This window comes from Chinchilla lanigera, unplaced genomic scaffold (assembly GCF_000276665.1).
Source record: "Chinchilla lanigera isolate Chin_1 unplaced genomic scaffold, ChiLan1.0 scaffold00164, whole genome shotgun sequence".
NCBI classification, from domain to species: Eukaryota; Metazoa; Chordata; class Mammalia; order Rodentia; family Chinchillidae; genus Chinchilla; species Chinchilla lanigera.
The window spans coordinates 1108809-1123070 of NW_004955565.1; the positions used below are offsets into that span (position 1 = coordinate 1108809).

At 37.9% G+C, this 14262-nt stretch overlaps 1 protein-coding gene across 1 annotated transcript in view; it reads left to right on the forward strand.

Moving 5' to 3' along the window:
- The window catches only part of Cask (calcium/calmodulin-dependent serine protein kinase (MAGUK family)), a gene marked incomplete in the record, with an annotated part of 363168 nt that overhangs the window by 229249 nt on the left and 119657 nt on the right, over positions 1 to 14262 (forward strand). Inside the window, 2 exon segments of the mRNA XM_005413251.2 lie at positions 6090 to 6192; positions 11956 to 12131. Coding sequence (XP_005413308.1) covers positions 6090 to 6192; positions 11956 to 12131 — 279 coding nt within the window.

A 14262-nucleotide genomic window follows, 5' to 3' on the forward strand; every position in this document is an offset into this window, starting at 1 on the left:
TAAAATATAGTAATTCTCCTTTTACTATAAGGATTTCTATATGTTCATGGCATCACATTATTTTGACAGTGTCTTTGTTGGGCATGATTTGATTAAGCCATGGTTCAATACCTGGAAAGTGCCCTATCAGTTGATTCTTAACACCCTTAATAACTGAGACTTTCAACTGGATGCAGTTGGACACATTTTCTTTTTCATCAGATTTCTTGAACATAATCCAAAGTAAAGGGGGTAATGATAAGGAGAGGCCCGGAATGGGAAAGAAATTGAATTAGCAAGAGTAGGGTATATCCCTTTAGATGTCTGTCTCTTTATTCGTCTATATTTCTCTCTAAAAACAAGTAACTCTTTTATATACTCACAGTGCCGTAATCAAAAATCAAGGAATTTAACATTGAAAGAATATTCTTGTATCTTTTACAGCAAAGATAAAAACAAGATCATGTATCGCACTTAACTGTTGCATTCCTTTAGTTTCACTTAATCCTTTTAATCTAGAACTGGATTTGAAGAATATGGGCCAGTTATTTCTAGAATGCCTCTCAGTTTGGCTTTCTCCAGTGTTTCCTCATAATTAGATCTGCTTTGTGTGCTTCGACAGAAATACCACAGTACTGTTGCTGAATTCTCAGTGCATTGCATGAGGAAGCACATGCTATATCAACTAGTTGTCAGTCCCATTACTAGCGATGTTCACTTCGCTGTTTTCTGCCAGGTTTCTCCTCTTTAAAATTGCTCTTTTCTACTTTGTAATTAATAAGTACCCTTTGGTGTGATACTTTGAGAGTATATAAATATACTAGCACTCTTCAGACTTTCACCCACTGGTTAGCATCCTCGATGATAACTGCCTGAATCAGGATGATTTAAAAAAAAGAAAAAATCCTACCAACTCATGGCTTTCTTAATTCCAGCCTTTTTTTTCTATATTCAACTTGTCTTCTACTTAAAGAAAAGCCTTTCCTTCACCACCATGCACTCACTTCCTTATTTATTTATATTAGTATGGACTCATGGACTCTTACTTTACTCAATAATAAAACAGTATTTTGACTGGGCTTACCTGGTCAAAAGTGTAGCCTAAGGACAAAAGGAACCACAAAGAAATTGTAACCAGAATACAGTGTTCTTGTTACTGGTGACATAGCTACTATTATTTTAATACTTATGCACATAAACTGAAGGACAAAGCAAATGAGTAATTATGTTAATATCACTAGGTATCAAGATTACTGGCCAAATTCCAATAAAAACCCTGTAAATGAGTAAGAAGAGTATTAGTATGCATTGGTGATTTATTTTCTTTTTTTTTTTTTTTTTTTTTTTTTTTTTTTTTTCTAGTTACTAGACCTCTGTGTGAAGAGTAACTGGCAAAAATTTTTTTGTTTTTCTCCGGTACCGGGAACCGAACTCACGACCTTGCGCTTGCCAGGCAGGCGCTTTTGCTGCTGAGCTAAATCCCCAGCCCCTGGTGATTTATTTTCTTCTAAAAAATATATATTTTATCTCTGTCCACTGAAAAATCAAAGCAGTAATAACTCAGTAGCAATAATATACCTAGTACCCACGTTATGGATTTAAGTACCTTTTCCCACTAAAAAGAAGCAAGGTTGCTTTGAAAAATGACTGATTCCAGATCTGGACAAGAAATAAACAGAATAAGGAGCTGAGGATGCAGCTTAGTGGTAGAGCACTTGCCTACTATGTGCAAGGCCCTAGGTTCAGTCCCTAGCACTGCAAAAAAAATTCTAAAGAAATGAACAGCCAGGTGTGGTAACTCATGCCTATAATCCTCGCACTCAGGATGCTGAGGCAAGAGGATGGCTGTGAATTCAAGGCCAGCCTAGGCTACAAAAGTGGGTTCAAGGCCAGCCTGTGCTACACAGTGAGATTCTGTCTCAAAACAAAAAATGAGAAATGAACAGAATGATCTAAGGACATCATCTTGTGCTTGAAATCCAGGATATTAGTAGATTTCTAGAGTCTTTTTAAAAAGACATGAGAGCTGATTTAAAGGAGTTCCTACTGACCAAAAGTGGGACAATTTAAGCACCAAAATGAAAAAGGTAGCAATTAATTAAAATACATCAAATATGTAAAAGTCTGTAAATTCATGATAATACAAAACAAAACCTTCATTTGTCACCTTTGGAAGTTATCCAGAAACCAACTTGCTATTCTAGAAAGCACCCTTAGTCATAATATAAAAAAAGGAAATAGCCCAAATGTCTGTCCACAGAACAAATTGATAAATTTGCACAATAGAGTATTACGTACTCAGCAATAAAAACATAGATTCCTGATCAAAACAAAATGCATATATCTCAGAAAGACAATGCTGAGTGAAGGCTGTATATTCAAGAGTACATATTATATGGTTTTGTGCATATGAAGTTTTAATATAGACAGAATAAACCTGTGGTGAAAAATGTCAGAATAGTGGCCTGCACTGGGAATATGGCAGCAGAGATTGAATGGGAATCAAGTGAGGGAGGTTTCTAGGGTGGTAATAGAGATTCAGATTATATAGTTGTGTGCAGTTCATCGAAACCCTCTAAAGGTCCTTTTAAGATTTATGTGTTTAATGGTATATAAATTTTACCTGAAATAATTTTAATCAATATTAAGTTTTGATAATGTGTGTTGAAGCGTGGTAAAAAGTAAGATGGAATGATGATAGAGGAATGAATAGATAGATACTTGATAAACAAATATAGAACAACATTGTGGAATCTCGGTGGTGAATAGAGGGGTGTTTACTGTATAATTCCTTTCATTTGTTTGCTTTGTTAGTTAGCTTTCATAACAAAATGATAAGGAAAACTTCCCTTTGAGAAGCCCAAATTATGGATCTAGGCATCAATGGGTGCTAACAGCTTGGAGTGAAAAATTGATAGTGAATCTTATAATGATATGTCGGGAAGACAACACCTGAACCTACTGCTGAATCCTGTTACTAAAAGTAGGACAACCAGACATGTTTTTCCTGAAGTGTGCAATAGTCACACAACACATGAAGCATCATTGCATAAAATTAAAATTAAACCTGAATCTAATCAGGATTCTAGATCTAACCACAGGACTGGAGGTGTAGCTCAGTTGCAGAGCACTTGCCTAGATGCACAAGGCCCTGGATTCGATCACCAGCACTATGAAAAATTCTCACTGCCAATGTAGAGGACATACAGGTGAGCAAGGGACATACACTGTATTTAAGGATACCATATGGATATCATTAGCCAAATCCAGCAGCAATTTCTGTCAGCTTTACCTTCAGACTACTGAATTTGATCACTTCTTGTCATCTTTTCTCTGTCACTCTAGTCTAATCTATGTGACCATCTTTTCTTGCCTGGTGGCCTTCTAACTGGTCTCTCTTCTTCTACCCTTATGCTCCTACAAGCACTTACCCACAGAGCAGCCAGGGTGATCCTTTCAAATTTAATACTGCTTAAATTGTTCCCCTGCTCAAAACTTTTTAGTGGTTTCCCATGTCATTCAGCATAAAATCCAGTTTTGATCAGGCTTCAGAGCCCTAAATGGTACAGCCTTTCATCATTTCTCAGACCATGTGTCCTACCACACTGCCCCTTACATGTTCTTTTCTAGACAGGCTCTATCCTTCCTGTTCTCTGAACATACTGACCCTTCCCATGCATCTGGGCCTTCGTATAACCATCTTCTCTGCTTAGCATTTGCTTCCACCTTCTGCTCAGGGCTTGCTCTCCCTTACTGTGATCTTTGTTCAAATATCAGTGCATTAAAGAGCCCTTCTCTGACACCTCCCAGATAGAATGGCAGCTCCCTACTCCCCAAACCTGTAACACTGCCTGCCTCACCACTTTAATTTTACATTATAACAAAACACTTCCTGGCTTTACAGTCTATTAATTTGTACATCTATGGATTTTTTTTGTTTATTTTCTATCTTAAATTCGAATTTTATGACTCATCTCCCTCCAGAATTTATTGAGAATGACTGAATCTTTACTCTGATAAGAATTACATAGACTTCAGTACATTAATGTTACATAAATATAGTCAATAAACTATGAAGAATATACTTGGGGCTTCCATTTTAAGCTTCTACGTCTCCTTCCCAAGAATGTGATAACGTTTCCACAGGGGTGGCCAAAAGACACTATTTGGGTCCATTTTCTTCTCCCCCTTTTCCTCCTCCTCTTCCTCCTCCTCCTCCTCTTCTCCTTTTTTCTTTCTTCTTCTTTCTTCTTCTTCTTCTCCCTTTCCTCCTCCTCCTCCTGCTCATCCTTTCCTAGCAATATTTATTTGCTGTGTCCCACACTAGAATCATATCAAGGTATTATGGTTTGGAACAAGGATGACCCCGAAAACTCTCCTGTGCTCAGAGGCCAGGCCTTTGGAAGATGATCAGATCATAAAGGCACTGTAGCTGATGTGCTGTTAGCTGTTAGGAGGTGGGGCCTGGTCGGGGAAGAGGGAGGTGGGGGGGCTGAAGAGTGGCTCTCTCTCCCTAGCCCCTCCCTTCTCTCTCTGCTTCCTGGCCACCACCATGTGAGCAGCTTTCCTGCAGCTATGTCCCTCTGCCATTTTATTTTTGCCTGGAAGCCAGCCAACCATGGACTATAGCTGTGAGCCAAAATAAACCTCTCCTCCATTAAGCTGTGGATGTCAGGTATATGTCCCAGTGACCAGAAAGTGATTAGGGGGGGCCAGAGATATAGCTCAGCAGCACAGTGCCTCCCTGGCAAATGCAAGGTCCTGAGTTCAATTCCTGGTACCAAAAAAAAAAAAAAAAAAAAGATAAGAAAGTGACTAAGGCCCAAGGCTGTTGCTTTCAGATTCAGTCTTTTGGCATGGATCTCTGTTTGAACCAACCGAAGTTACTACTGAGAGGAATCATCACAGGTTGACTTCTATGGAGATCTGCTCGCTCTCCCATAGACTCTTCTTGCTGCTTTGTCATGCTGTAGTTTGCTCACTTTTCATTTGAATGCTTGCTTTCCCTTCTCTTTCTCTTGCTCTTACACACACATATGTTCTTATAAGAACATATAAGAGTAAGTATTGCCTTTTTTACCAGCTCATATTTTGAGAGCAGGTCCAGTGTAGTATTTGGCATACTAGGGAGCATGGGATTTGAACAGAGACTAGAGGTCCCCACAATTACATTTTCTTCTAACACCAGCTCCAACAAACTTCCAGAAATCATTATTAGCACAAAGCACATATGCTGCTTTGCCATAGGAAACTCTGATCAAATAGGCTGCTCCTTGAGGAGGATGTCTTGCCCTGGATGAGTGGCTGGCCGAATGGTCTCTCTTCTCCCTTCTCTCCCTTTACCTCCCACACCCAGACAGGAAAGGCAGGTCCAGAAAAGAGGTAAGCCTGGGGTGAACATCAAATGTCCAGGGAACAAGGCTCAATTGAAGTCACTAAATACAAACAATCGTTTGGTTCTCCTCTTAGAAGTGGAATGGAGAAAGAAAGGCAAGAATAGGGAAGGTGGACAAAGAAAGGACCATCAGCAGCCCAGCCCCTAAAGACCAAGGTATCGTGGTTCTGTAGATCAACTGAGAGATTTCAAGAGACATTTTGACAGGGAGAATAACATCCATTTTTCCTGAAACAAATCTAGACTGTCAGCAAAAGAAAGAGAATATTCCATTTAAAAAGACAGAAGACATCTGTTTCTTTTTTTTTTTTTTTTTTTTTTTTTTTTGGTTTTTGGTTTTTCTCCGGTACCGGGAACTGAACTCATGACCTTGCGCTTGCCAGGCAGGTGCTTTTGCCGCTGAGCTAAATCCCCAGCGCCCGAAGACATCTGTTTCTTGAACATCCATGCTTTCTGAGTAATTCTTAGCACCGTCCTCTAATGTTAGAATGAAATAACTCCTAAAACATTGGCTAAAATAGGTAAGTATTTGGAAATACCAGCCATATGTGATGATAGGAAAAATAATTCAAGCATGTAAAATAATTCAAAATCATTAAGATACTACTGTGTTGTCATCTTATTCAGTTTTTTGTAAATTCAGTTGTTCATCTTCAATTAATCTTTACCTTTGGGTTTGTGTTCTCTTTGTTTGTCCATCTGCTTTTCTTTTCAGCCCCACTGTGTTCTCCTTGCCTCGAAAGAAAACTCAGCACCTGTTAAACTTGGGGGCTTTGGGGTAGCTATTCAATTAGGAGAATCTGGACTTGTAGCTGGAGGTAAGTCTATTTTTTAAAAAATATTTCCTCCGAAACCTGGTCACTTTTAGGTTGGTGGGAAAGCTTCAAACTAAATATTCCATCCGTGGTGTTTCATACTGCATTCCATCCCACTCCCAAAAAAGTACCATCAGATAGTTTTGAATGTAATGTGCATAGAAGCTTTTACAATTGAACCAGCCGAAGGAAATCAAATCTAGAATGTGTGGATTAGCCACTTTCAGGTTCACATCTATGGCCGACTTTTAATTTTATGCTGTTTTCCTTTTTCCACTTATCAGAGAATCTTGCTCATACCATCAACCTGTGTATTTGTAAAGAGCAAGCAGATGTGAATACAGACTGATTTTATTATTAACCAAAGCAAAATGTAATTTAAGAACTCCATGCCAGAATAAAAGGGAAAACAGTTATAATAGAAACTTGCTTCACCAGTGTACAAAGGGATACTAATTACAGATGCAAGTATTTGGATTTTTATTTGTTCCTTTCAATAGACTCCAGCTCAGAATGCTGCTCTGTTTTTAGTTCTACTCCTCAGTTTTGCAAATTATACAATTCTCCATTCTGCACACGATCAGTCTTATAGTGAATGTTTTTGCTTTTCCAAGTACTGCCAGTCCTCACAAAAGGAAAAATGGGAAAAATATCAACAGAACCTTTTTAAAATTGTCATCCTTCAAGATGGCTTATATTAAATTCAATATCTGACAAATTATAAATATCAAAGTAATAATCTCTTACACAGGATAGTTCATTCAACTTAATTGATTATAGCTAGATCATCAAGTAGTAATAACATCAACCATCTTCTGAAAAATGAGCTGTAGGTTTAAGTTGCATTCTTTAAATCATTTTTTCACCACCATTGCCTTCTAAAATTAAATTATATTTGTTTTCTTCTAGTTTCTACATTCTTTTTCCAGTTAATCATTTTCAATAATATGAGAAGCTGCAAGTCAAGTATATTTTAAAATAATACCCCTTTTTTCCCTATTTCAAAAGTTTTCGTAGATGATTGGAAGTCTGACCAGAGTCAGGGAGTAAAGCATAGTTTAATCATAGCATCATTGATTCCCAGGACTCCAGGGAACTCAACTTCTTCAGTCTTATAACCATTGATTGAATTCTCCCATAATATTGTCAACAAAGGGTTCGGTTCTGGTTTAATTTCCCCAATGGCAAAGAATTCATTGTGCCCCAGGCCAATTCATTTCATTTTTAGAGAACTCCTTGAATACAGTACTGAAAAATTTGTCCTTATATTGAACAGAAATCTGTCTTCCATCCAGTGGTCCTAATTCTGACTTTTGAAATCATTCTAAACAATTTTCATCCTTCCAGATGGTAGCCCTCAGATGTTTGAAGGTAGCTCCAAGTATTATCCCCCAAATATTATCCAAGTTTACTTCCCTAGATTTATGTAGCCATTCTGCTTATAAACTGGTTTCAAATCTCTTCACTGTCCACAAAGGTCAGGGCCAAAACTGAACACCATAACTAAAGGTCTAGTTGGTCCACTGCATGGTATCATTGAGCAAGCACTTCTTTTTATCTAGGTCTTAACATTTCATCAGACTCCTGAAATTGCATTAGTTGTTTGAACAACCACATAGAATTACTAGCTCATATTGATCTTTCAATTAACTAAAAATCCTAAATTATTTTTTCTAAGTAAACATTGCTATTAAACCAAGTCTCTCGATCTGGTATTTGTACAGATCACTTCTGTATTAATACTGTACAATGATAATGCATAATTTCTGATCCCCAAGGTTAGTGAGATGACATCAGATAAGATGAAATGAAATTAATTCTTTTGTATGTTATATAGTGGCCATATATAACAATTTCACTTTTGTTACTCTGGATCTGTGTCCTATTAGTATTCATAATGTCATGGACTCTATATTTTATTATGCATTCTTGATTAAATGGCAAAAGTAGATTCATTAGATTTACTTGGACATTTTATCTATGTTAAGCTATTTTCCTAAAGTCCATGAACCCATCCCTTAAATTGTATTTTCAAGCTAATTTGGAATTCCCAGTGTGTCAGTTATTTAAAGTTTATTATTCTCTCTAAAACATTATGGTGGTCAAAATATTGTAATTTCTTAGCATAGCTTTCCTCATATTCTTGAAATAATTACTGTAAGCATTTTAAAAATTATTGTAAGTTTTTAAAAATACAGTATGAGTAAAAAAGGGGTAAGCAATTCCCCTTAGAAAAAGCTTTCTTGCTATTTAAGGTGCTTTTGAAATTTTGCTAATATATATTACCTTTATAACAGAAAGCTATTTTCCTGTCAGTTGGGATCTTTGATCATCCAGTCCTCCACATAGGTATTGTCTCCTTTTTTTTTGGTTTTTTTGGTTTTTTTCCGATGTCAGGTATCAAACTCACGACCTTGCGCTTGCCTGGCAGGTGCTGTGCCGCTGAGCTAAATCCCCAGCCCTTCTTTCCTTTATATGTTCCATATAATTAAAAAATTAGATATATTTCTGTTGTCCCTGTCTGAAACCCAGCTATTTGGAGAACACATCCAGAATATAATTAGGAGCCTAGAATTTAATTATAATAACAGCAAGCCTGTTCCTACCTTTAAAACCCATTTGTGGTCCTCTCAGTTGAGCATCTCAAGACTCTCTCTTTCATAAAAGTGTATAGATTTAGTTCCTTCATAACTTCTACCTGCTAGTCCCTCTGAATGAAATGCTTTTTGAGCTGGGTCTGATGGTACACGCCTATAATCCCAGCAATAGGAAGGATGAGGCAGGAGGATGACCTTGAGTTCAAGGCCAGCCTGAACTAGAGTGAGACCCTGTCTGAAAAAAAAAAGTTTAAAATATGAAATGCTTTCTGTCATTTAGCTTGTCATGTTAATTGCTACTATTCTTGAAAACTGAGCTAATAATTGTCTCCTCTTAAAAGCAGGATGATCTTAACCATTCAGTCAAGGTAGCGCTAACTTCTCTTCCTTTTCCTCCATATTACCAAAACTATCTGGGCCATATACCTCCAGGTAGCATTTGATGCAGGTATTTTAATCATAGCAAAGACCAAGACTCATAAGAGGTAGGAAACCATGGCTCATTCCCCATCTGTCTACAATGCCTAACATGGTGTCTAGGAGGTAGCAAGTACAAGAGAAATTGCTATGACGTTAAAGAAGGTGGGTGGTAGTCAGTTTCCATTCAATGGCAGATTATACAGAACAAATTAGGAAAAGCCAGTACTGGAGTAGGCATAATAAGAGAAAAGAAATGAAGACCTGACAAAAAAACTATCACACACACACACACCCACACACACACATATATATATCTCACAAACCCCAAACTTGGAAAGCACAGCAGCCTTTTAATACCAGAGAGAGCAGCTCTTACATACCTTTGAAGTTCCTAACGGTGCTTTCTGTTTTACAGCATCAAAAAAAAACTCACATTCTGTGCAGCATCCTATGTAAAAGAAGTCAGGAAATTGTAGAAAGATGCCCTTATGAAATTATTCAAGTAAAAAGGGTTATATATGTAAAGATTTAAATACTAAAAGTATTGACAATGTAGCTATTCAGAACAATTCCTTCCCTAGGGTTCTAGGTAGGAAGGTTTTATTATAGTGTTGGAATATAACATTTAAATACATAGAGTATTTCACAAACAGTGACATTTAATTTGGTTGAGTAATTGGTTTCCTGTTCTTAGAACTTTGTGGTCAAAGTCATAAAAGTCAAGTGGTCACAAAAAAAGGAAAATAACAGCAAAACCAATGAGTTTGGAGAAGTCAGCATATATTAAAGATTAACTCCAGTCCTTTTCACATTCTACTGATGTACTTGAAATAAAAGGAGCAAGTCTGTGTATTCTTTCCACCGTGATGTTACCCTCTGTCATCTCTGAGCAAACTCTTCAACCTAAAGACATACATCTTCCCTAAGAATGAGCACTAATTCTCCAAAATTGGACAGTCGGGCTGGGGATTTAGCTCAGTGGCAAAGCGTCTGCCTGGCAAGCCCAAGGTAGTGAGTTCGGTTCCCGGTACCGAGAAAAAAACCAAAAAAAAAAAAAAAAAAAACCAAAATTGGACAGTCCTCAGTCCAGGTACATGGAGAGAACCTCCTCGTTCTGGACGTGGTGGCTCCGATTATTTGCTGAGTGAGGCTCCCGTTCTGAGTCAGCTGACCGTTTCTGGTGTGGGAAGTAGTAGGAGTCAAGTTGAGTATCAAAGACTCCGCTGAACCCTCAGCAGGTACTTGGCTGGTATCCTACTACCAGTACCCTTGAGTGGCACCTTGAGCTCTTGCCGAGCTTTTCCCTACTCCTGCCAGGCTCCTGTCCCTGAGAAAAAGGCGCATTCTCCAGGGGTCCTTCCCTGTCTCTGTCCAAACTGCTAATGAAGTAAGTGACTTAGCTCCCATCGCTTCAGCTTCTTTATGCTGCTTGAAAAGGCAAAATGGGACAATATAGAAATAAAAGATATTTCTCTAGCCAAGTCCGTCTAACTAGTAGAGAGTTTTCACTGATCTTCTGCACATTTTCAATAAAGATATTTTTACCATCGAAACCCTAAACTTACCATCTTCTATTATGGAGGCAGGCAGGGAAACCATAATGATCTGCAGCAAAGGTACATCCTCAACATGGAAGCTAAGACCTGTGCTATCCTCTTTTGTTCTGACTAAGCTGATAACCAGTAACAGACCCTGATGATACATATATCCTCTGTAGTGGACCAGAAGATCTCTTAACTTCTTTTTAATCTCTGAACCACAATTCTGAGCTCTAAATAAAGTATTGTGCAATCTTCAAAGTAAAAATTATCTTGAATTCAGTGTGGTAAGAGACAGACAGATGGAAAATGGAAAGAAGAAAGGAAGGGGGCTGGGCCTGCAAACAGTTAGGAGGGCTTCCAAGTCTAGTGGACAGTGCCCTGTCCCACAGTAATTTCCCTGCAGGGTACAAGCCTTTTATTTCTTAGTAGGAAAAAAGACTCCTTTTGGGATACTGAGTTAAAGATCAATATTAATGTGTAAACAACTTATATCTAATTTCTTCCAGAAACCTAGTTTTTTATGGGAGGGGTGCTCTTTAAAGAAAGACAGAGGTCAAAGGGGATTAGACAGGAGCTTCAGGGTTTTACTTTGGTGGATGTCATTTATTTGACCCCATTCTCTTCAAATGTTAATGTTAGGAGGAAGCTAAGAATTTCTATCCCAACAAAATAACCTAACCATTATTAATTGCTTCCGTCAACTCTAAAATCAACTGAACAGGATTGCAGATGCAAATTAATATTCCAGATAAAAGTTTTCTGCGTTAGGTTTCTTGAGGAATTTCCACTTGGCAATCAAAAGTTATGTTTTTGCCATGGACTTTTTCTCTCTCGTGCCCTCTCCTCTCCCTGACTCTGCCTCTTTCCTGAGCTGGTACAGCCTCTGCCTGCTAACTCTTCTACCTGCCCCTGCTCTAAATTAGAATATGTAAACTTCTTCATGAAGCAAGAAATATAAGAATGCCTACTATATAGCATGCAGAATTCCAGAGGGAGTACCGGGGTCTTATCCTGGGCTTGGAAATTTCAAGAAGTGATGTCTAAATCATTTGTTTTCCTTCTGTTAACTTCCCTTGATAGGGAGAAGTGGTAAGAGAATATATATATGTAAACTTTTTGTTCAGATTGTGATTGTTCTATCATTTTCAGTTTTCAAGTAGAAAGCCTTGTGTCAGTTTTCCTTAATGCCATCACTGTTGTAAATGTAGGGCGCGTTGGAACACCTCACTTTATGGCCCCAGAGGTGGTCAAAAGAGAGCCTTATGGAAAGCCTGTGGACGTCTGGGGTTGCGGCGTGATCCTTTTCATCCTGCTCAGTGGTTGTTTGCCTTTTTATGGAACCAAGGAAAGATTGTTTGAAGGCATCATTAAAGGAAAATATAAGGTAATGTAATCTGGTCATTTTATTTTTCCACAAAGATCAAATTATCATGAATTGTGTTTTAAAGTTAGCATCTGTCTCCGCTCACTGGTGGTCAATCAGAAAAAAGCTCTGTTTACAGGGTGGACCCAGTAGCCTGGTAAGGGGTAAGTTTTCTCGGGTGCTGTCCAATGAAAGTATCATCCAGATGAAGAAAAGTTCTGTGTCCCTTCTTTATGTAACTGAGAAAAGGCCTTCATTTTTAAAGTGTTTAGCTTAATTTGGAAAGTTAAAATTTCATCCAGGTACTGTTAGTCATTCATTATCTTAACTTTAAATTTACACCAGCACAACCAAAACTTCTGCCATTTACATTCCAGGTTACACTGAAATTACCAGTATCACAACTATAGTTCATAACATAATTTAGAAGCATTTTCATGGGACTTAAACCATTTAGAAGCATTTTCATGGGACTTAAACCATTTAGAAGCATTTTCATGTGACCAGACCATTCTTCTTTGGCTACTGTGTGTCAGAAACCTCAGTTGCTGTCACAGATTGTGAATATTGAGTTATTACTTTTGTTATTAACAATTTTAAGACATTACTGATATTGTGAATGGCTATATCAAAAAGACATAAGGACTTTTAGGAAGTAGATAAGCAGAAGGTCAATTTCACTACCCCAGCTCTTTTTAAGGCTTCTTTTGCCTTGTGCCACCACATACAGCCAACGGGGCCAAGGGAGCTGGGCAGAGGAAGAAAAGGGGTCTCCTTATCGGGTCAGGCAATACCTTGTTGGGGAAATTATTTTTCACTCGTTATTACAGAAGCTTTCTATTCATTTTCAACCATGCCTGGAAGCATATAACCAAACAAAGATTTATGTAATACAAGATTCTCAAACTGTGAGGCTCCAAAGTTTTCTTTTCAGTTCCTCAGCAATGTTTGAACTTTATATAGGACTTTTAAAAAAAGGAGAGAGGGAGGAGGAGGGAGGGAAGGAGGGCAGGCAAGCCACGGCAAAATAATTCCTAAGTTGCAGCCTTATCCTTATAAGCCAGAATAGGAGCTTGTGGGGGTGAAAATAGTGTAGATTTCGCCTTGTGCACCATCAACTCAAGTGCATATTGGTTTGTTCAGTTTGGTTTGGTTTGTTATAAGATATCAGTCAAAACTCTGTAATAGAGAAAGATGTTTCGAGTATAGATTTTTCTCCTTTTCTTAGAGTCAGCTGACCACTGAGCTATAAAATCAATATTTCAAAAGTAACTAAATGCCTCAGGAAATTGCTTGTAATTAGACATCCCCCACCAATCCCTGCAAACTGTGAGTGGCTATCAGGAGTGCACAACGTAGGCATTCTGACTGAATTTTGCCAAATCCAATGAAGTCACAGATAACTAACATATATGAAAAGAAATGCAATTAGTAATTCATCAACATAATAATAGTACTAGCAGCAATGGTAGTTAACTGAAACTTAGCACTTTGTATTGCCAGGAACTGCTTTAAGCACTTTTTTTAATTTTTATTTTATAAGTATATGTTTGCAGTACATGCAGTTTCCAGGCATCTTGGGGATGGTTATGTGCATGTGCTGCAGGTTCTTTTTTTATCCCCTTTCCCTTTCTTCCCCTCTAGCTCCCCATCCCAGTTTTCTTTTGTGTTGATATTAATCTTAGCTCAATAATATTTGCATTAATTTAGGTTATTATCTTCCTGTACATGGCTCATCTTATTCTTCTTACTTCCTTTTTCCCTCCTCGTCACCCCTTCCCCTTGTCCTTTGGTCCTCTTCCCTATTGCAAAAAATGGATCCCCCCCAATGGCGCCTTCTATCCATCCTTTATTCTCTTTTAGTGTGCCTTGCCACGCTCAAGTGAGAGATACCATACAGTATTTAAGCTTGTGTGTCTGGTTCATTTCACTCAATGTATTTTCCAGGTGTCTCCATTTTCCTACACATGTCTCAAGTTTGTCATTCTTTATAGCCTAGTAGTATTCCATTATATATAGATACCGTATTTTCTTTATCCCATTGTCTGTTGATGGGTATATAAATTTCTTCCAGGATTTAACTATTATGAAATGTGCTGCTATAGACATTAGTGTGCGTGTATCACTGTAGTATGATGACTTAAGCTCTTTG